The following is a 23635-nucleotide window of genomic DNA, read 5'->3' on the forward strand; positions in this document are numbered from 1 at the left end:
TGGAGGAGACCCGGGCCCGCGGTGCTCCGGAGCGTGGGGCCCGTGCGTCGCCGTCTCGGCTTGGGAGTCCAGGTCGCTGTCAGTTTCCAGAGGTGGAACCGGCATGGTGGAATACTAGCCTCCAACCTTCGAGGGTTCAGTGCGTCCTTGCACCTCTCTGTGAAAGGGGCCAGGCCTGTAGGAGCGCCCAGTAGCGGCGTGGCTTTGCAGGTTGAAGCACGCTGTAGAGTGCGGTTTTGTTTCACTTCGTTCTGACTTAACCCGCAAGGTGGTGCGCGCCTGGGTGACTCAGTCGGTTAAGCGTCTGCTTTCGGCTCAGGTCACGATCCTAGGATCCTGGGATCGAGCCCCACATCGGGCTCCCTGCTCAGCGGGAAGCCTGCTTCTCCCTCTCCCACTCTTCCCAGCTCCTGCTCTCTCTCGCTATCTCTGTCTCTTTCTCTCTCAAGTAAATAAATAAAATCTAAAAAAAAAAAAAGCTGACAGTGCAGGCTGCGGTGGAAATGCGGTTTGTGGAATGAGTTGAGTGATGCCAGCCCTACCGGCAAATACAAATAGACGTCCTAGGCGTTGGGCGAAATTAAGTCTGGCAAAGATTGTGCAGAACTGTATTTTTTTTTTTTAGGTTTTTAAAATTTATTCATTCGAGACACACAGAGAGAGAGAGAGAGAATATGAGCAGGGGGAGAAGCAGAGGGAGGGGGAGAAGCAGGCCCCCCGCTGAGCAGGGAGCCGGATGTGGGGCTCAATCCCAGGACCCTGGGATCATGACCTGAGCGGAAGGCAGACGCTTAACCATCTGAGTCACCCAGGCGCCCCAGCAGAACTGTATTTTTAACTCTTCCCACTTTATGGATGAGAAAACTGAGATTAAGCAGTTTGCCCCTGGTCACAGTCAGTAAGTGGCCTAGATGCTACCCCAGTAACGAGGACCCGTTGCGCATCCTGGCCAGGCTGCCTGCAGGGCGTGAGGATGTGTGTGTTCTTGTACCCAGGGGTGTCTCCGGGCGGCAACAGGTGCCTGGAGGACACACGGGGGCAGTCCTAATTCCTGATTCGTGGAGAAAGCGCCGTTTCCAGAGGGGAACGCTGGAGCTCAGAGTTTGCTAGGGTGTGTCGGTTTCACAGCCTAAATTCCATTCAAATTTTTCTGGTTTGTGCCCCCACCTGGTCTTTTAAAACTTCTGCTATTTTTCATTAAAAAAAAAAAAAGTATTTATGCGTACCTTTGCATTGATAGGCTATCAGCAATCTATAGACATGTTAATGATTGCTATTTATAGTTAGAAGCACCTTTTTGGGGGTGGCTTTGTGTCTCTATGCCACTGAGGTGTTGGCCGATCTGCCCTGCCCCCCAGCGACAATTCCAGTGTGAGGATTTTTCCTTTAGAACCTACTGAAAGAAGGAATCAGGGCGCTTTTGTCAGCTTCCTTTTGGTCACAGAACAGTGCAATTAACTGAGCCTTTGACCTTTACAGGCATGTGGATGTGTGTGGCTGCCTGGTGAAGGAATATAAGAAAAAAAAATATATATATATATATATTTTTTTATTTGAGAGAGAGAGAATGAGAGACAGAGAGCCTGAGAGGGAGGAGGGTCAGAGGGAGAAGCAGACTCCCTGCCGAGCAGGGAGCCGGATGCGGGGCTTGATCCGGGGACTCCAGGATCATGACCTGAGCCGAAGGCAGTCACTTAACCAACTGAGCCACCCAGGCACCCCTATAAAAATATATTTTAAAAAGTGTACTTTGTGTTGGGCACAGTGACTATGCTTGACTTGCATTTTAGTTGTCCAGGTTCAAGGGCTAGAGTTTTGTGTATCTCACGCCATGTGTTGGAGCGTTATTCTGCTTTCACCTAATAAATGTTAAATGAAGTTTGGAATTGACTGTGCCTGTCTGGCCCTGGGTCTTTCATGAGGAGTACAGTCTTTCAAGAAGGAGCTGGGATTAGTGAGTCAGTTGATTTCTGCTTCCCTTGAGGGAGGTTGATAAGGAATTAGATGAGGGCTGGCAAACTTTAATGACCACAGGAATTGGCACAGGATAGAAAGCCCTTCCTGTCTATCCCACACCCTCAGCACCTCAGAAAACACGCATCTCTGCTTCTGGAGTAGTGCTGCTTTCCTTCCTTTCATTCCTCTCCCTTTCCACTCTCTTCTCCCCTCTCCCCTTACTCACTTTTCCTCTCCCTCCTCCCCCTTCCTCCCCTCTCCCCTTTCTCTCTGTCTCTCTGCTCTCTCTCTTCTGGCCCCATGGGTGATTCCAAGGAACATCCATTTACAAGATGGGGCTGGGGAGTGTAAATTAATTCCCTAAAACCTGGTTGAGTTTCATTCTTGGATTTCAACAGACCAAATATATGTATTTCGATTTCAGGGACATATTGGGCCATTGTTTTTCCATCTTTTCCTAATAATTACCAGATTCCTTCTTAAAAGTACTTGCTAGAAATACAGTCTCTACTCACTTTTCCATTGATTTTTTTTCATAAAGGATACTCTTTTTTTTTTTTAAGATTTTATTTATATGAGAGAGAGAAAACGAGCAGGGTGAGCGGCAGGCTCCCTGCTGAGCAAGGAACCCTAAATGGGGATCAGTCCCAGGACCCTGAGATCGTGACCTGAGCCAAAGGCAGCCTTAACCTACTGAGCCACCCAGGTGCCCCCATAAAGGACACTCTTCACATGGCCACTTAGCTTTCCTGTGAGCATCCAGGGCAAGTCGCTTCAGAATGGTGGGCTTGACAGAATAGGAGTGGGTTTTTGAAGAATTAAAAAAGAAGAGAAAAGCCTCTCGGATCGAGGGCTGTGGGAACATAAAGAAAGGGAAAATATGGTAATGGCAACTTCAAAAAATGGGAGTAAAAGTGGGTTTCCTGAAGGCATTTGAGTGGTGTAGTTGAGTGTGATGTTCTCAAGCTTTCATATCTGTTAGCCCTAGAAGTCTGCAGGGGAACTTACCTTTATATAATACTGTGTTTCTGAATAACTAAAATATGAATTCTATATTCACATACATACTGCATTGTGTTTGCCCAAATTTTAGGCCCTGAGCTTGTTTTAAAATAGGAACCAATCCGGGGGAGAAGGCCAACATTGCCATGTTCCTGGGGCCTCAAGTGCGCTTTTTCTCCTGTGCCTCTTTTTTCACCGAGCACACTTCTTTAGGACTGAGCTCAGGGGCCTGTCTCCTCGGGGAAAAGTTCTGATTCCAGGGCCTTCCCCTTAGGGTAGAAACTATCATTACCGGCTGTGTATCCATCGTGCCTGGTCCTAGTAGACAGATGTTTGAGCTTTTATAACAGAGATTGCCTTCTTTTTTTTTTTTTTTTTTTACCTGATAATGCAGTGTGAAGGGCTTGTTAGGATGTTGGTTCCCCCCCCTTTTTTTTAATTGAGGTAAAATTGGTATATAACATTATATAAGTTTCAGGTGTACAACATTATAATTTGGTATTTGTATACACTGCAAAATGATCACCATAAATCTAGTTACCATTCGTCACCATACAACTGAGCCCCTTTCCCAATTTTGCCCATCTGAATCCCCCTCGCCTCTGGTAACCACTAGTCTGTTCTCTATATCTATGAGTTCAGATTAGTTTAGTTTAGTTTGTTTTGTTTTTTATTTTTTATTTATTTATTTACTTTAAGATTTTATTTATTTATTTGACAGAGACAGAGATAGCGAGAGCAGGAACACAACCAGCGGGAGTGGGAGAGGGAGAGCAGGCTTCCCGCCGAGGAGGGAACCCGATGTGGGACTCCATCCCAGGACCCTGGGATCATGACCTGAGCCGAAGGCAGACGCTTAACGACTGAGCCACCCAGGCGCCCTGTTTTGTTTTTTAGATTCCACTATAAGTGAAATCATACGGTATTTGTCTTTGTCCAGCATGTTTCACTTGGTATAATACCTTCAAGGTCTGTCCATGTTGTCACAAATAGCAAGATCTTCCTTTTTATGGCTGAGTAGTATTCCATTGTGTGTGTGTGTGTGTGTGTATACTATGTCTTCTTTATTGATTTATTCATAGGTGGACACTTAGGTTGTTTTCATATCTTGGCTATTGTAAGTAATGCTTCAATGAACATAGGTGTGTATATATCTTTTTAAATTAGTGTTTTTTGTATTCTTTGGGTAAATAACCAAACCTTGAAATAGTTGGATTGTATAATATTTCTATTTTTAATTTTTTGAGTAATCTCCATGCAGTTGTCCAGAGTGGCTGCTTCAATTTATATTCCCACCAACAGTGCAACATGGGTTCCCTTTTCTCCACATTCTTGCCATTTGACAGAGAGAGAGACACAGCGAGAGAGGGAACACAAGCAGGGGGAGTGGGAGAGGGAGACCAGGCTTCCCGCTGAGCAGGGAGCTGGACGTGGGGCTCGATCCCAGGACCCTGGGATCATGACCGGAGCCGAAGGCAGACGCTTAACGACTGAGCCACCCAGGCGCCCCAACACTTGATGTTTCTTGAGTTTTTGATTTTAGCCATTCTGACAGGTGTGAGGTGATATCTCATTGTGGTTTTAATTTGCATTTCCCTGATTGTGATATTGAACATCTCCTCATGTGTCTGTTGGCCATTTGTATGTTTTCTTTGGAAAATGTGTATTTAGATCCTCTGCTCATTTTTAATTGGGTGGTTTTTTGTTATTGAGTTGTAGACCTTTATATATATTGGATATTAACCCCTTATTGTATATATCATTTGCAAGTATCTTCTGGCATTCGGCATGTGTCTTGTCATTTTCTTGATGGTTTCCTTTGCTGTGCAGAATCTTTTTAGTTTGATGTAGTCCCACTTGTTTCTTTTTGCTTTTGTTTCCCTTGCCTTTGGCTTCAGCTCCAAAAAAAGACATCGCTAAGAAAAATGTCAGGGAGCTTACCACCTATGTTTTCTTCTAGGAATTTTATAGTTTCAGGTCTTAAATGCAAGTCTTTAATTCATTTTGAGATAATTTTTGTGTGTGTATGAGATAGTGGTCCATTTTCATTCTTTTGCATGTGGCTATCCATTTTTCCCAACACTACTGAAGAGACTGTCCTTTCCCAATTGTATATTCTTGCCTCCATTGTCGTAAATTAATTGATCAGATATGTATGGGTTGATTTCTGGACTCTGTTCTGTTGACCTGCGTGTCTGTTTTTTTTTTTTTTCCAATACTGTAGTGTTTTGATTACTGTAGCTTTGTACCATAGGTTGAAACCAGGGAGCATAATACCTCTGGCTTCGTTCTTCTTTCCCAGTATGTTAAAAAAAAAAAAAAGAAAGAAAGAAGATAGGAGGGGAAGAATGAAGGGGGGGAAATCGGAGGGGGAGACAAACCATGACAGACTATGGACTCTGACAAACAAACTAGGGTTCTAGAAGGGAGGGGGGTGGGAGGATGGGTTAGCCTGGTGATGGGTATTAAAGAGGGCACGTACTGAATGGAGCACTGTGTGTTATATGCAAACAATAAATCATGGAACAGTACATCAAAAACTAATGATGTAATGTATGGTGATGAACATAACATAAAAAAAAAAAGAACCCTTTAGCTTTTTAGAATTATTTGTTATAGTTCTATGAAAAACGCCATTGGGATTTTGATAGGATTGCCTTGGATCTGTAGATTGTTTTGGGTAGTGAAAACATTTTTACAGTGTTATTTCTTTAAATCCCTGAGCGTGGACTACTTTCCATTCATCGGTGTATTCTTTAATTTCTTTCATCAATGCCTTAAAGTTCTATTAAAGTGTATTAAAGTGTACAGGTCGTTCACCACCTTGGTTAAATTTATTCCTAGGTATTTTATTCTTTTTGTTGCAGTTGTAAATGGGATTTAAAAAAAACCCTTCTCTTCTGATAGTTATTAGTGTGTAGATGCAAGAGATTTCTGTATATTGATTTTGTATCCTGCAATTTTACTGAATTCATTTATTCTAACACTTTTTTAATGCAATCTTTAGGGTTTCCTAAGTACAGTATCCTGTCATCTGCAAATAATGAGTTTTACTTCTTCTTTTCCAGTTTGGAGGCCTTTTACTTCTTTTTCTTGCCTAATTGCTCTGGCTAGGACTTCCAATGCTATGCTGAATAAAGGTAGTGAGAGTGAGTAATCATCTTGATCTTACTCAAGATCTTGTTCAATTATCCTGCCTATTCCTGATCTTAGAGGAAAGTTTTCAGCTTTTCACAGATGAGTATGATGTTAGTTGTGCATTTGTCATAGTTGGTCTTTATTATATCAAGGTATGTATCCTCTATACTTTGTTGAGAGTTTTCATCATAGGTGGATGTTGCATTTTGTCAGATGCTTTTTCTGCATCTGTTGAGATGATCATATGATTTTTGTCCTTCATTTTGTTAATGTGGTGTAACACACTGATTGATTTGTGAATATTGAACCATTCTTGCATCCCTGGAATAATCCCACTTGATCATGATGTATGATCCTTTTAATGTATTATTTAATTTGGTTTGCTAATATTTTGTTGAGGATTTTTGCATCTTTGTTCATCAGGGATATTGGCCTATAATTTTCTTAATTTCTCTCTCTCTCCCCCTTTTCTTCTTTTTTTGTAGTGTCCTTGTCTGGTTTTGGTATCAGGGTAATGCTGGCCTTGTAAAGTGAGTTTGGAAGCATTTCCTCCTCTACAATTTTTTGGAAGAGATTGAGAAGGATAGGTATTAAATCTTGTTTGAATATTTGGTAGAATTCATCAGTGGACAGTTTGGGCCTAGACTTTGGTTTGTTGGGAGGTTTTTTGTTTTGTTTTGTTTTTAAGGTTTTATTTATTTATTTGAGAGAGAGAGAATGAGATAGAGCATGAGAGGGTCAGAGGGAGAAGCAGACTCCCTGCCAAGCAGGGAGCCCGATGTGGGACTCGATCCCGGGACTCCAGGATCATGACCTGAGCCGAAGGCAGTCGCTTAACCAACTGAGCCACCCAGGTGCCCGTTGGGAGGTTTTTTTTTTTTTTTTAAGATTTTATTTATTTATTTGAGAGAGAGAGAATGAGAGAGAGAGAGCACGAGAGGGAAGAGGGTTAGAGGGAGAAGCAGACCCCCCGCTGAGCAGGGAGCCCGATGCGGGACTCGATCCCGGGACTCCAGGATCATGACCTGAGCCGAAGGCAGTCGCTTAACCAACTGAGCCACCCAGGCGCCCGTTGGGAGGTTTTTAATGACTGATTCAATCTCCTTGCTAGTAATCAGTTTATTCAGATTTTCTGTTTCTTCATGATTTAGTCTTGGAGGATTGTTTCTAGGAATTTATCCGTCTCTTCTAGGTTGTCTAATTTGTTGGCATATAATTGTCTTAGTGGTCTTTTATGATCCTTCATATTTCTGTGGTATCAGTTGTAACTATTCTTCTTTCATTTCTGATTTTATTTATTTGAAGAACCCCTGTCCTCCATTTTTGGTGAGTTTGGTTAAGGTTTGTCAACTTTATCTTTTCAAAGAACAAGCTCTTAGTTTCATTGATCTTTTCTACTGTCTTTTTAGTCTCTGTTTTGTTTATTTCTGCTCTGGTCTTTATTTCCTTCTTTCTACTAATTTTGTAGAGTAGTCTGTTCTTCTTTTTCTAGTTCCTTTAGGTGTAGAGTTAGATTGTGTAGTTGAGATTTTTCTTGTTTCTTGAGGTAGGTATGTATCACTATAAACTTCCCTCTTAAAACTGCTTTTGCTGCATTCTGTAGATTTTGGACTGTTGTATTTCACTTTGAATTTGTCTTCATGTATTGTTTTCTTATTTCTCCTTTGATTTATTCTTGACCCATTGGTTGTTCGGTAGCATGTTGTGTTATCTTCACGTATTTGTGATTTTTCCCATTGTCTTTCTATATTGACTTTTTGGTTTTATATCATTATTGTTGGAAAAGGTGCTTGATATGATTTTAATGTTCTTAAATTGATTGAGACTTGTTTTGTGGACTAACATATGATGTATTCTGAATTATCCATGTGCGCTAGAGAAGAATATGTATTCTACTGATTTTGGATGGGATATTCTGTAAATATCTGTGAGTTCATCTGGTATAAAGTGTTTTGTTTTGTTTTGTTTTTTTTAAGTAAGCTTCATGCCCAGCATGGAGCCCAATGTGGGGCTTGAACTCACGACCCTGAGATCAAACTTGTGGTGCTTAACTGACTGAGCCAGCCAGGTGCCCCTGGTATAAAGTATTTTTTAAGGCTGATGTTTCCTTACCAATTTTCTTATTTTTAAATTTATTTTTAATTAATTGATTAAAGAACAGCAACATGTTTAGATTTAATTTCTTTTCATGAGAGAGCTACATTTTTTTTGAGTATAGTTGACACACAATGTTACATTAGTTTCAGGTGTACAACTTAGTGATTTGACCAGTTTATACATTATGCTATGTTAACCACAAGTAGAGTTACCATCTGTGCCATTACATCATTATTACAATATCACTGACTGTATTCATTATGCTTTGCTTTTTATTCCTGTGACTTACTCATTCCATAACTGGAAGCCTCTGTCTCCCTCTCCCCTTCACCCATTTTGCCTCCCTGCCCCCAGGAACCATCAGTTTGTTCTCTCTATGTATAGCTTTGATTCTGCTTTTTGTTTATTCATTTTTTAAGGTTCCATTTATGAGTGGAATCATATGATATTTGTCTTCCTCAGTCTGACTTATTTCACTTAGCATAATACCCTGTAGGTCCATCCATGTTGTCTCAAATAGCACGATTTCATGCATTTTTATGGCTGTGTAATATTCCTCTGTGTGTGTGTGTGTGTGTGTGCATGTGCGTGTATACACTCCATTTTCCTTATCCATTTATCTGTTGGTGGACACTTAGGTTGCTTCCATGTTTTGGCTATTGTAAATAATGCTGCAATAAACATAGGGGTGCATGTATCTTTATGAGTTAATGTTTTCCCTGGGTAAATACCCAATAGTGGAATTACTGATTTTTTGTTTGGATAATTTATCCATTGATGTAAGTGGGATGTTAAAGCCTCCTGCTATTATTGTATTAGTGCTGTCATTTTCTCCTTTTAGCTCTGTTAATATTTGCTTTATGTATTTAGGTGCTTCTATGTTGGGTGCATAATAAATATTTACAAATGTTATATCCTCTTGTTGGGTCGACCCCTTTATCATTATGTAATGCCCTTCTTTGTCTCTTATTACAGTATTTGTTTTAAAGTCTCTTTTGTCTGATATAAGTATAGCTACCCAGCTTTGGGTTCTGTTTGCATGAAATATCTTTTCTTTCCATCCCTTCACTTTCATTCTGTGTGTGTCCTTACATCTGAAGTGAGTCTGTTGTAGACAGCATATAGATGGGTCTTATCTTTTTATCTGTTCAGCCACTCTTTTTTTTTTTTAAAGATTTTATTTATTTATTTGACAGAGACACAGCGAGAGAGGGAACACAAGCAGGGGGAGTGGGAGAAGGAGAAGTAGGCTTCCCGCTGAGCAGGGAGCCTGATGCGGGGCTTGATCCCAGGACCCTGGGGTCATGACTTGAGCTGAAGACAGACGCTTAACGACTGAGCCACCCAGGCGCCCCTCAGCCAATCTTTTGATGGGAAAACTTAGTTCATTTATGTTGAAAGTAATTATTGATAGGTAATCATAATAGCCTGCCTTTCAGGCTGAAGCTCCAGAACGAGAAAATAGGCCTTTTCACATGTGTTTCCATCTTCTTTTGCACAGTGCCCTGGGAGTGGTAGCCTGCCAGGGAGTGTTTCTCTGATTGGTTCAGACCATGGGGCCCAGAAACACAAGCCCCTCTGGCCATCCGAGCCAGGGGCGTCTTCTGGGTGGGCTGTGTATGCCTGCTGGCAATGGCAGGGCAGGCCAAGGCAGCATTCTGTGGAGGTGGGGCAGGACATTCCCACCTGAGATAGTAGGCTGGGGGCGGGGTGTTAAAAAATGGTGCTTGCCAAAGCTGGCACCACCGAGGCAGAGGGAGAACACAAAGATGGCACCCACTAGTGCCTCTGTTTTCAGAGAGTCCCAACAAGTTCCTGCCTTTCCTCAGATGCTTTAAAACTAATAGGTCAGTCCCCTTTGCATATGCCAGGTGCCTTTCCAACTACTGCTTTTGTGCTGGGTCCCAGGGTCTGTGGGTCTGTGCACGAGCCCTTTAAGAGTGGATTCTTCGTTCCACATAGCCCTGTGGTTCTCCTGGAAGTAAGCCCATTGGTTTTTGAGGCCAAACACTTGGCAGGGGGGAGCTTTTTTCTCTAGTATAGTTCTGTAGGGTTGGGGTGCCTGATGTGGGGGCACAAATCCCTTGGTCCTTGGGAACAAGGTCTGTATTATGATGAGGCTGTGGGTCACCATGTCTTGGGTTGGGTTTCTTATGAGACTGTGTCTCTGCCTCTCCTATCCCACTCAATGTGGCCCTTTTATCTTTTGTTGTGGAGGAGCTGTTCAGCTGGCTTTTGGGTCCTTTTCAGAGGAAATTGATGTGTAGCTTAGATTTGTTGTGTTCCTGGGAAGAGGCAAGTTCAGGATCCTTTTAAGTTGCGGTCTTGAACCCTGTCTGGTAGAATGTTATTTTATTTCAAGTAATTCATCCCTTAAGCTAGTCTTAATATTTTAATTCCAGAATTTTACTTTGGGGCGACTTATGTACATTTTTTATAAGAAACTTTCTGAGGCATTAATTTTTTTTGGAGTGCTACCCAGGTGCCCCTTCACCTGCAGTAGTTTTTTGAAGTACTAATTCAGATTTATGAATTTAGAAGCTTTAACGCATATCAGAATTGTTAGAATGGTAGGGACCCATTACATGGTCCCCAGGTATCTAGGGGTTCAGAAAAAGTTAATAGGATGTCAACGGGGCGCCTGGGTGGCTCAGTTGGTTAAGCGACTGCCTTCGGCTCAGGTCATGATCCTGGAGTCCCGGGATCGAGTCCCGCATCGGGCTCCCTGCTCGGCGGGGAGTCTGCTTCTCCCACTGACCCTCCCCCCTCTCATGTGCTCTCTCTCATAGAAATAAATAAAATCTTTAAAAAAAAAAAAAAGGATGTCAACAGCTCTAAGGGCAGGAAACTAATTGTATTTGGGCCCAAGGTAAAGTTGTGCTGGGCACAAGAAAGCTGACAGAACTTTCATTCTGGCGCTTTGTGGTCTGATCTTTGTACCTGGTTATATTAGTCTGCGCCGTAGACTCCCCCTGCCTGTCCTTGCTCACTTTTCCTCTCCCCTCTGCTTCTTTTTCTTGCACATTGCTGCCAGCCCCAGCATCATAATCTTTCAACTCCAGTGCCCATTACTGACTTATAGTTCCCACATTTTAGGTCCAGTTTTCAGGAGAGGAAGTCTGCTGGGCTTGTCTCCTCTGTGCAAGCCAGGCTGCAGGTATAGCAGGTGCTGGTAAGCCAGCTGATGGTCACTTTGGGTCAGATGCCGTGTTGTGTCCAGTCATGAATGACTGGGTGTGTGTGAGGGAGGAGCGATGCCAGCAGCTTCCCAGCACTTGGCTTTTTGCTCTTGGTCCCTCCTCTAGAGGACTACGGGCGATACAGGCTTTGAAACTATTGTAACAAGAAGAAATCGGCTTTGTCTTTAATGCCTGTTGTATGGAATATAACTAATTTCTCCTCAAATTTTTATAAAAATTCTCAAATACACAGAAGAGTAGAAATTATGGAAAAAAGAATACCCACATATCCACTTTGCTATTCAGTAATTGTTAAAAATTTGCTCTCTTTGCTTTATCTGTATATAATTTATTTAATGCTGAATGTTACAGGGTTAGTTTTTACTTTTTTGCTAATATAAATTCTACTGTAAATGAGTGTCTGTGTGTTGCCCATATTAACCTAGCCTAAGATCAATTCGGGAAGTAAAATTCCCAGGTCAAATGTTAGAAATACTTAATTTTGATACAGGCTGTGAGACTGCCCCCAGCTACTTTGCACCTCTTTTATTCCCCACAGTGGTTTGTAAGTGCCCGTTTGCCCATAACTTCACCAACACTAAGCATTGTCCGTTTTTTTAATCTCTGTCTTTTGGATATATATTTTATTTGCTATTATTAGACTAAAGCAGTAGAGTATATTTTCAAGTTAGTTTGTTCACATACTTTATAGCAGTTTACCCCCTCTTGTGTTTGGTGTATTCATCTTTTATTTCTGGGTTTATAGGAGTTTATGTATATTTAATGTTATAAATATTTCTTTTTGGACATTTGTCTTATGTTGATTTTTTGGTCATTAACAAAGTTAGTAAGATCAGTTAATTTATTTGCAATCAGTATTCAAACATGAGGACCGTGGTGGCTTGGATTATTGTAGAAATGTCTTTGGTAGAAAGGTTGAAAACTACTGCTCTAGAGTGAATGCCTCCCCACCCCCAAGTGCATTTGTAGATGAAGGACTACAGCTCTCTTGGACACGAGACTGACTTCTGTATGATCGCAGCAGAGTTGCAGAGTTGGGGGTGGAACTAGGTGTCCTGACACCAAAAAAACAACTAAGATAAATGATTGAATTATGATCCCCGATGATTCTTTAAGTCGTTGCTGCCTGTTAGAAATGTAATGTGAGCCACCAGTGCTAGTCACATATGTAATTATATTTTGTAGTAATTGCAATTTAAAAAAGGTGAAATTAGGGTTGCCTGGGTGGCTCTGTAGGTTAAGTGTCTGCCTTCAGCTTAGGTCATGATCCCGGGGTCCTGGGATGGAGCCCCACATCAGGTTCACTGCTCCACAGGGAGTCTGCTTCTCCCTCTGACCTTCCCCCATTCATGCTCGCTCTCTCTTCTCTCAAATAAATAAATAAAATCTTTTAGAAAAAAAAGGTTATTATTTCAACAAGTAATTGATGTAAAATATTACTTTTGGAAGAGTCTACATTCTTTTTTGGGGGCATAGCCTTTAAAACCCAGTGTGCTTTTTACACTTGGCAGTACATCTCACTTCACACTAGGCACTTTGCAAATGCCAGCTAGTGCCGTGTGGCTGTGACGTGGCTGCCCCACCGCACAGTGCAGGCTTAGGCAATGATGTAACCTTGGTTAGTCGAGAAAGCCTCTCTGCAGAAAGCTTCCTTCTCCCCCTTTGTTGTGCCTCTCCCTGCGTGCAGGCTCATTTGAGAGGCACTTACACTCACGTATTTTGAAAGTCAAGTGGTGGTGGAGGAGGTTTACTTATGAGGTGAATCTATTGTGTTCTCCTTTGTGGAAAGTCTTTTCTGTAAAAGCAGCAACAGTACTTGGGCTTTTATAAAAAGGCCAGCTGACACCTCTCACCCTTCGACCTTGTATGGCCTGTGAGCCTTACCCGTGCCTGGCACTTAAGGTCCTTTCCTTTTGTGCCCATCCTCTCTGTTTCATTGTGTGCTGGACACAGGATGTGGGGGGGGGGGGGGTGCTTACTGATGGAGGGGTCTGCTGCTAAGGATGCCTTGGAGGCCCCGTGGAGCTCTCACCCCTGACAGGCTCCCGCGCCCGATCAGCATGTGGGCGAAAGCTTTTCCATGGATCGAGGAGATGAGTCATTCTGGAGGGGTGTGGTAGTTTCTGAAGCCACAAAGTGGAAAGGAAAAGAAGTCTCTTTCGGAAAAATATTTTTATGAATTACATCATACATACAGCAGAGTGCAGAAGTCCTACGTACACAGTTCGGTGATTATCACAGAGCGGACACACACTGTCAACCCCACTGTGAAAGTACCCATTCTAGAGTCAGGCTGTACGTACGACGCGCTCCTTTCATGGTTGAGTCAATCACCATGTATGTCAAACATTATGATACTGGCAGTGGGGAGAAAAACATTTAGAGTCAATGACTGGTCATTTGGGATGACCTGCATGAATGTTACTGGCCTTTTAACTTACTGGCTTGCAGCTCTGAAGTGTGTGTGGGGAGGGTAGTGGGCGTTTGAGGAAGAGAAGTCTTCAGGCAGGGCTATCTCTTTCAAACTCTGGCTTGTGGTCTATGGGGTTTTTTCCCTCAGAGTCTAGAACAGCTTTGTCAATAGAACTTTCTGCAAAGAGGGAAATGTTCTATATATGTCCTTGCTATGCCCTTGCTGTCCAAGTTGGTGGCCACTATCACATGTGGCTATTGAATACTTGAGACATGTCTAGTACTATTGATGATTTTTAAAATTTATTAATTTTAATTAAATAGCAGCATGTGGCTAGAGTCTACCATATTAGACAATACAGGTCTAGAGCATTGAGAGTTTAATAAAAAATTTATATATGTAAATTTTACATTAATTGTAAAATATTTTAATATTGCAGAAGAATATGGAGTAAAACATTTTGTATAATCTTGTTCCCTCTCCTGAAATTGAGTAGAAGTATTTTAGTTGTTTTCACTCCCATTTTTCCAACAAATGGCTTCACATAAGATACCTTGTAACAAGATAGTAGCCCCTCTCAATAACCTCTTGTATGTATCAGAGGCTTAGCTCAAGTGAGCATTGTGTGAGGGCTTTGAAGCTTGGATAGCACTTCTGTGGCATTAACAGGATTTTCAGGTCAATAGGAGGGAGGCATGCCAAGCTCTTCCCTTCAGTTGCTTGGGCCCAAGCCTGATGGGGGAGGGGGGGCGGCGTTGTAACTGTGTGGAGTGCTTTCTGTACTCAGAGCCGGAATGATAGATTAGCTGAATTAGGAAAGGTAGGGGGAGGAGAGATGGAGTGGGGATAATACTTCTTGGAGCCCATCCTTTGACAGCGGGCTATTCTAGCCACCCCCCTTCCCCAAAGTAGCACGTAGTTACTATAATGAAATGACACCACATCTGAGACAGGCCTGTCCTGCTGAATGTTCTGTCTACTTGCAAGCTAATAATTTAGCTTGTTAATATTTCCTGAATGCTGGCAGAGGACATGAGACTCATGGGTCAGAGACAGAGAATTTTCTTAGTCGTAGCAGGGCAGGCAGCATGAGCATCCTATTAGCATTTATTCTTTTTGCCCTGAGTCCCATAGAGGAGATGTGGAGGTTCCAGGTGGATACCTGCAGATTCACTGTGTTCCAGGACAGGAACATTGAGCTTGGGGAAACTACTGTTTTTATAGTAAGAGGTAAGCAGGCTTGCTCTTTATCCTCGAGGGATGTATTTCTGCAAAATAACTCTGACAAATGATCTGGCTGAAGAACAGCCAGTAAGACATGTGAGTGCTCATGGAAAAGTGCCTCCCACCACTCAATGCCTGGCTTTGTCCACACACCCCTTTCGGCCCCTCTGAAGTGGGGAATATGTTGCTGATATCTGGATCACATTTTGAGAAGCTTCCAATTTAGAGGAACCCTAGAGAATGTTGATTTGTCTTTGAATTGTATGAAGAGTACCAGGGGCAATTTGTGGATCAGATGCAATTCACTTTTAATATTCCAAGTGGCATTGCAAAAATCTCAAGATTGAGAGAAAAGTAGATCACCTAATCACCTACCCAATATTTGATGCCCGATGATCACCTACCCCTGTTCTGATACCTCCAATTCCAAGGATTTTCCACCTGCTTGATTACTGGGGCTGCCTTTTCCTGAGTAACATCAAGCCTCAGGACGACCCAAGCAGTGGAAGTAGGTGCAGGAGTGTCAGGCCAAAGTACTGTGTTGTCTGTAGGGAATCATGCTCTATAGCATGTAAACACGGTTATTTCTCCCAGCCTCGTAAGTATCCCCTCTTGACCTCTTATGTCCTTCGAGTAACTGCCACATTTTTCTTCAGACCTCAATAAAATTGTCTATATTCTGTCTCTACTTCCTTTCTTCCCATTCATATACTTTATATTATGGAAAAGTTCCAAATCATATTAAAGTTGTGAGAATAGTGCGTGGTTTAGTAGTGTTAAAGTACATTTACATTGTGCAACCAATCTCCAGAACTTTTTCTCTGGCAAAACTGAAACTCTGTCCCCATTAAATAACACGTCCCCAGTGCTCCCTTCCCCCAACCCCTGGTAAACACCATTCTATTCTCTGTCTTTATGGATTTGACTACTCTAAGTACCTCATACAAGTGGAATCACATAGTATTTGTCTTTTGGTAACTGAGTTAATTTTATTTTGCATTATGTCTTCCACCTTGATCCATATTGTAGCATGTGTCCAGAATTTCCTTCCTTTTAAGTCTGAATAATTTAGCGGTCATTTTTAAAATCATAAGATGATGAACACAGATAGCTATTCTTTGCATCCAGAGTTGGATAACTCAGCAGGCTCGGTAAGTTCTCACTGGCCCCACCATTAGTTCTGCCCTTGTGGAGCATCATCAAATATATCTGTTAGCCTATGGGTCCCCTAAGGGGAAACTGGTATACCCTTTTGAATGGGTGAGCTTGGAATGTAACGAAACAGCACTGGAGTTTGGAATTGGAAACAAGTTTAAGTGGATTTTGTTGCCTATTAGCTCTATGAACTACCTTCCTGGATGTCACCTTCTTTGGAGAAATCCCTTGATTTCCTCTCACCTCTAGCTGAACACTCATGTAGCAGGAGTTGGTTTTCAAAACATTTTCACATACGTTCATTTTTTAATCACAGATTTGTTGACATTCATCTAGCACACAATTCACCCTTTTAGTATATTCACAGGGTTGTACAACTGTTACTATAGTCAATTTTAGAGTATTCTTTTCGTTCCAAAAGAAACCCTGCCTCCATCAGCTGTCATTCCTGTTCCTTCCTCTCCAGCCCTGGGCAACCACAGATCCACTTTCTGTCTCTATAGATTTGCCAATTCCTAGAAGTGGAATCATGCAATATGTAGACCTTACTGACTGACTGCTTTTGCTGAGAATTTTTTTAAGGTTCCATGTAGCACATATCAGTACTTTATTCCTTTTTGTGGCTGAATAACTTTTTATGGGTATACCACATTTTATTTACCTATTCATTAGCTATTGGACTTTTGGGTCATTTCCATTTAGCTGTTATGAATAAGGCTCATATAAACACATATGTACAAATTGGTGTTTTTTGGGACATATGTTTCATTTCTATTGGGTACATACCTAAGTGTGGAATTGCTGTTATAAACATTCATTTTTTTAAAAATAGGCTTTATTTTTTTAGATTTACAGAAAAATTGTGAGGATAGTACAGAAAGTTCCCATATACTCCCTCACCCAGTTTTCCCTATTATTAATATCTTGTATTAGTGTGGTACATTTATTATAATTAATGAGCTAATATCGATATATTATTATTTAATAATCCTTACTTTATTCAGATTTCCTTAGTTTTTACCTAATGTTCAGGATCCCATCCAGGATACCAAATTACATTTACTTGTCATTTCTCTTTTGGCTCCTCTCAACTGTGAGTTTCTTAGATATTTTTTGTTTTTAGTCTCCTTGACAGTGAAGAGGAGTGGTGGTCAGATAGTTTGGAGACTGTTCTGTGTTGGGATTTGTGTGATGTTTTTCTCATTATTAGATGGATGATGGGTATTTGGGAGGAAGACTACAGAGATAAAGTGCCCTTCTCATCATGTTGTATCCAGGGTGCATCCTATAACATTATTTATTACTGTTGATGTTGACCTTGATCACTTGTCTGAGGTAATGTTTGCCAGTTTTCTCCACTGTAAAGTCACTCTAAATTTTCCCTTTTCATTACTGTACTCTTTGGAAGGAAGTCATTCTGTACAGCCCATGCTTCAGTAATAGGGAATTGGTTACAACTCTCTGAGGGCAGAGTGTCTACATAAATTACTGTGCAATTCTTCTGCAAGGGAGATTTGGCTTCTCCCCCATTTATTTATTCAAACATTTATGATATCAATGTGGACTCATGGATACTTAGTTTATACTTTGGGTTATATTCCAGTGTTACTTTCTTTTTTTGCTCAACTTATTCCAGCTTTGTCCCCTAGAGCTTTCAGTTGGCTCCTGCGTTCCTTTGACATGTTTTGTCAAGATAGGCTTTTACAATTTTTTTTTAAATTTTAATTTTTTATTAGCACTGTTTACGTTCTGGCACTCCCAATTACTCTGGGCTCATGTTGTGTATTTCCTGGCTCAGTCCTAGAATCAGCCATTTCTCCAAGGAGCCTTGGTTCCCTTTATTGGAGAATGATACTAGAAACCAAGATTTGGGCTCTAGACGTGCTCCTTAACATTCATTTTGAAACTTTTGAACAACTCTGTGTGAGTTCTTCATGTCTTTTTTATCTTTTCCTTTTCTGGTAACATACTGAAACAGTGTGGGCAGAGGTACCAGTGGTTAGGATCTGAGGGTCAAGCTGTTTGGGTTCATCTCATAGCTGTAGCATGTACAGCCTGCATAGTCTTAACCCCTCTATGCCTCAGTTTTCCCATATATAAAATGGGAAATAATAATAGCACCTACCTTGTGGGGTTGTTGTAAAGATTAACAGAGGAAAGCCACGTACGATGTTAAATCTTGCCTGGCACCCAAGATCTGCTCAAAAGCTGCTGGTGGTAGCAGCAATTATTTATTTGAGGAGGTTGGGGAAAATACTCTCTCTTTTCTTCACATTAAGTAACTTGCCTGAAACAGTGGTCAAATGGGGGTTCACAGAGGGGCCTTTTGCCTCCACCACACCCTACCACACCTCTCTACTGTAAGTTTTTGCTTCAGTGTGTGAACTAATGTTAACCACCAGACATCCAGCAGTGTACCGGGCAGAAGGTTACAGCTGACCCTGGAGCTGAGGATTCAGGGGCTCCTATATGGAAAGAGATAACATTTTAAATAAATACAGCTAGACAGATGTATAATTTTAAGATATTAAGTATTTCAAAATAGGATCTTGTATAATTTTAAAAATTTCATTCTGGGTTAGGAATGAAAAACTGTTCCATGAAGTTAACTGGAAGCCTTTCTTAATTTTCTTTCCCTTTAGCGGACTCATTGGGCAAAGCTGGGCTATGTTGTTTGCCAGTGGAGGCTTCAAGGTGAAGCTCTATGATATTGAGCCACAGCAGGTAACAAATGCCTTGGAAAAGATCAGGTAAGTTAGCTGACACCTTCCAGGGGGAATTGAAACAACTCTTGCTGCTCTCAGTGGGTCTTGTTTATTGTATTCTCAAGGCTGTAAATATCTGTGATTTTACTCTAACATTTGATGGCTGTTACAGTGCCTTTGAGCTGGAAAGGCCAAGCCCACGGTGGGTGAGCCATAACAAATTCAGACTGAAGAAGGGGCTCAGATTATGAGGAGAGTGCCATTAGGATTGTAAAGATGTGTGATGGGAGTGGAGGAGCTGAACATCCCTCTTAGGCTTCCAGCCTGAGTGAGTCAGCTTCTCTCCCGTGTCACACAGGCCCGGTGCTCTGGGTTTCCCTGTGTTCCCTCTGGGCAGACGAGTCGGTGCTCAGCATGTGGTAGCCAGAGCTGCATGGGCATTATGTTTTAGGAACAGGGGGTCCTGAGGTTTGTTTTGACCTATTGATCTAATGTTGTCAGGACTCAAATGAATTGTGATAACTGTAATAGTTAAAGGTGTCCGAGTCGATGAACTTACATACGCTGAGTGCTAAGCATGAGGAGGGCTAAGTTTTGGGAATAATCACAGAAGAAAAATAGGAACCATAGGAAAGAGGCCAAGAATGAGGGAGGTCAAAGATAGGAGCACCAAACTAATGTAATGTGCTGGAAGGTAAAAGGGCCCTAATTCATGACACATTCACCTAAGAGGACTATCGCTGAACACAGTTTGGATCATCTCACACATGGTATTGTTTAGGTAGTTATTCTTCTTGGGGGATATCCATGAACGTGTAACTTGAATTTGCATTTTGTGTAACAAAAATATGCTGACTTTATTGTTTACTTTTTGAAAAGACTAATATATATATTGTGTGACATCAGGCTGTAGACACTGAGAAATTATATATCTTAGTTCAGTTTTGTTGTGCAACAGATTAAGAACCCAAAACCTGGAGAAGTCAAGTTACTTCTTACATAGAGTAACATATAGTCAGTGCCAAGATGAAACGTCAGTCTGAAAAGCAAACAAACAGGAGTGCCTGCCTGGCTCAGTTGGTGGAGCATGTGACTCTTGATCTCTGGGTTGTAAATTCAGGTCCCACGTTGGTGTAGGGATTACTTAAAAATAAAATCTTGAAAAATGAAAAAAACCTCAAAACCAAAAACAATGAAAGAACCACTCTAAAGCTAAACACATATACTCCTAACACTTTGTTCTGTACTCTTTTAGAAGGAAGAGGAATTAGCATAAATACCTGCTATGTTCCAGGCATGTGCTATCCACTAGGGATACATAGATGAGTAAGAGAGACACAGTCCTACCCACCGTGGAATTTATAGTCTAGTAATCTTACCATATAAATTCTCATAGTAAGCCCCATGAGGCAGATATTATTGCCATTATTTTATGAGAAAACTTAGTTCTATGAATGGTCAGTAACCTGCTCAAAGACACAGTAAGATACAAGATTCAAGCTGTGGTTCATCTGACATGGTAAGGGTGGGTCTGAGTTCCTTTAGCACCCATCTATACTATTTGTTTTATAGAGAGTCTACAAACATTACTTTTAATATAATATTTAATATATACAAAATAGGTCATTTATGCTAGTTTATGAAGAATATAATAAAATGAACATCCATGAAACTACTATCCATCTTGAGATCTAGAATATTGTCAATACCCTGTGTACACCTTTTGAGACTGATCCTCTATCTTCTCACCAGAAGTAACTATATTGTTAACCTTGCCTTAAAAAAGTTTTATCATTGCTATGTATCTCTAAATAATATATGGTTTAGTTTTGCTTATTTTTGTGCTTTATAAAAGAATTTTTTGAGATTCATCCATGTTATTGTTTATATAGCTGTAGTACATCTAGGTTTATTGCTTATTGCTATATGATTTTCTAGTGTGTGACTTTGCTATTATTTACTTATGTTTTATCCTTCTGATGAACATTAAGCTATTTCCACTTGGGGGCTATTGTAAACAATGTTGCCATTTGTGTCCTTCCATATGTCTCCTGGTGCAGAAGTGCAAGAATATCTACAGGGTACATACCTAAGAATGAGATTGCTGGGTCTAGTTTTCCGTCTGGGATTCTGATTAAATGTCTGTTGAACCAACACATTCTAGCCTTCACATCTTTTAAACTCTCTTATATTTTCCGTCTCCCTGTCTTGTTGGAATATATTTTGGATACATTCTTTAGATTTTTCTTCCAGTTCACTAATTCTGGTTTTAGCTATGTCTAATCTGTTATTTAAGCCATCCATTGAATTTATTTCAGTAATTAAATTTTTACTTTAGGGGCACCTGGGTGGCTCAGTCGGTTGAGCGTCTGCCTTCGGCTCAGGTCATGATCCCAGGGGCCTGGGATCGAGCCCCACATTGGGCTCCCTGCTCTGCGGGAAGCCTGCTTCTCCCTCTCCCATTCCCCCTGCTTGTGTTCCCTCTCTCGCTGTGTCTCTCTCTGTCAAATGAAAAAATAAAATCTTAAAAAATAAACAAAATCTTTAAAAAAAAAAAAAATTTTACTTTAATAATTCTGTCTGCTTCTTTACCAAATATACTTGTTCATTTTTAATAGTTTCTCACTGTTTGCTCATTCTTTGTGGTTACATTTTTAAAATCTTTGAGCACTTAATACATAATTGTTTTGTATCATATATCTAGTAATTCCAGTACTTGAGGTTGTCTTAGCTCCGGTTCCTCAGAATCAGATCCTGAGATAAGGATTCCCAGGCCAGCGATTTATTAAAGAAGTGCTCCCAGGAGAAACCAGTGAGGGATTGGTGGGGATAGGAAAAGGAAGACAAAGAGGCCAACTAATAAGGATATGATTTCAGGAGAAGTCCCAGGATCAACAAGATTCCATGGAGTCCCAGAGCATAAAATGCTGTGTGAAGTTTGTCACCCCTTAAGGCAAGAGAGCTGAGCTTCCATATTTCTGCATCAGTCACTGACTTGGGGCATTCCTAGGGGCTTGGGTGGATGTGAACTCCCAGGGGCTTCTGTGTCTCTGCTCTGGGTCCTGGGGTATACTCTGAGGGTGGGGGCAGGTGTAAGCCATTAGCAGCAGCAGAGTTTCAAAAGTTGCGGGTGGGCACCCAGTGCTGGTAAAAGGGATTCAAAGAGATCTGGGTGGAGCACCGAAGGACTGCCAAACTGTCTTCCAAAGTGGCTGGACCACTTGGCACTCCCACCGACAGTGAGTCAGAGTTCTCGCAGCGTTTGGTGTTGTCAGTGTTCTGGATTTGGGCCCTTTTAACAGGTATGTGGTGGTAGCTCGTTGTTGTTTTAATTTGCATGTCCCTGATGTGTGTAGCATATTTTCATATGCTTATTTGCTATTTGTAGATCTTTGAGTTCTTTTTTTGTTTTTTCTCCTTTTGGTTAAAGGGAGAACCTTGAAATTTCTCCTTACTTGCTCTACTTGCTGTGACTCTCTCATACATAAAAATTATTCTTATGTGGGATCCTGTGGTTTATAAACAGGCCCTTCAGACATTTTTGCCCACCATAGTATTAGAAATGGAAGTCTTCAAAAGTCTTTAAAAATAAATTTTAGCCTTAGTAAAAATAGCTCAAAAGCCTTATGTTCTACTGTTGTAATGCAGAAGAAAATACGCCTCTGGAGAGAATGATCATAAAAAAAGGAACCAACTGAGATTTCTTCAAATTGAGTTAGAGTGTTTTAGAAGGGCATCAAGATAAGGAACACAGTAGCACAAAGAACTTAATATTTGGTTTAATGGAGGTGATGTAGGGAGCAATGGAAGTGATCTACTGATAATGAAAAATTCATAAAGGGGGATACTGTTGTAAAGAAATTTACAGAATTTGGGGTGCCTGGGTGGCTCAGTCGTTAAGTGTCTGCCTTCAGCTCAGGTCATGGTCCCGGGGTCCTGGGATTGAGCCCCGCATCGGGCTCCCTGCTCGGCGGGAAGCCTGCTTCTCCCTCTCCCACTCCCCCTGCTTGTGTTCCCTCTCTTGCTGTGTCTCTCTCTGTCAAACAAATAAAATCTTAAAAAAAAAAAAAAAGATTTACAGAATTTATGGTTTTCCTAAGTAAGTAAAATTAGATCTACTTCATTAAATTTCTCTTTTATTCCCATAGTAAGTGGTTTTTCTACATAAGAACATAGCAAGCTGCAGTGTGGAAATGGTAGTTGGTGACAGTGCTAGGCCTCATGTACTTGTGTGGCTACGCTGACCTTTCAGCAGGCTCGGGCTTTTATGTGGTTTCTTGTTAATGATGTAGGAAAGAATATTAGGGTTCAAAGCCGACAGCCCAGAAAGAATTCTTGAGACATCTTTGGTGCAAAAAGTTGATTTTATTAAAGCACGAGGGCAGGACCCATAGGCAGGAAGAGCTGCACTGGGGTCATGAGGAGGGGCCCATTACATACTTTCAAGTTGGGAGGGGGTTAGGGATAGGGTAAGTCTCTAAGGAATTTTGGAAGCAAGATTTCCAGGACCTTGAGGGGGCTAGCTTTTGTTGGGAAAAGGTCATTTATTACCGTCTAATAAAACCTGAGTCATGAGACCCTTCAGATGTTTATTGGTGGATCATATGCTTGGGTGATGATTGCCAACATGTATCTTGGGGGGTTTAGAGATAAAGGAAGTTTCCAAAGGAATTTTTATATGTTAAAGTAGACTCACAGGGTCCTGGGGTTGGGCTAAGATTGCCTTTTGCCCTTAGCAAAGTATC

General features: G+C 41.3%; 1 protein-coding gene across 5 annotated transcripts in view; it reads left to right on the forward strand.

Annotated features, from left to right (window-relative positions):
• Positions 1-23635, forward strand: part of CRYL1 (crystallin lambda 1) — a 178020-nt gene that overhangs the window by 39685 nt on the left and 114700 nt on the right. For 4 of the 5 annotated variants that reach the window (XM_054506272.2, XM_045869145.3, XM_045869146.3 and 1 more), the window contains one exon: positions 18828-18935. In XM_054506272.2, the coding sequence (XP_054362247.2) occupies positions 18853-18935 (83 nt within the window). In that variant the 5' untranslated portion in view covers positions 18828-18852. Of the gene's footprint in view, positions 1-53; positions 73-18827; positions 18936-23635 lie in introns of those variants that run through there. The other variant, XM_064586316.1, reaches the window with a different exon arrangement.

This window comes from Mirounga angustirostris, unplaced genomic scaffold (genome assembly GCF_029215605.1).
Source record: "Mirounga angustirostris isolate CCGP_5_RB_7025 unplaced genomic scaffold, mMirAng1.0.hap1 SCAF_3, whole genome shotgun sequence".
Lineage (NCBI taxonomy): Eukaryota > Metazoa > Chordata > Mammalia > Carnivora > Phocidae > Mirounga > Mirounga angustirostris.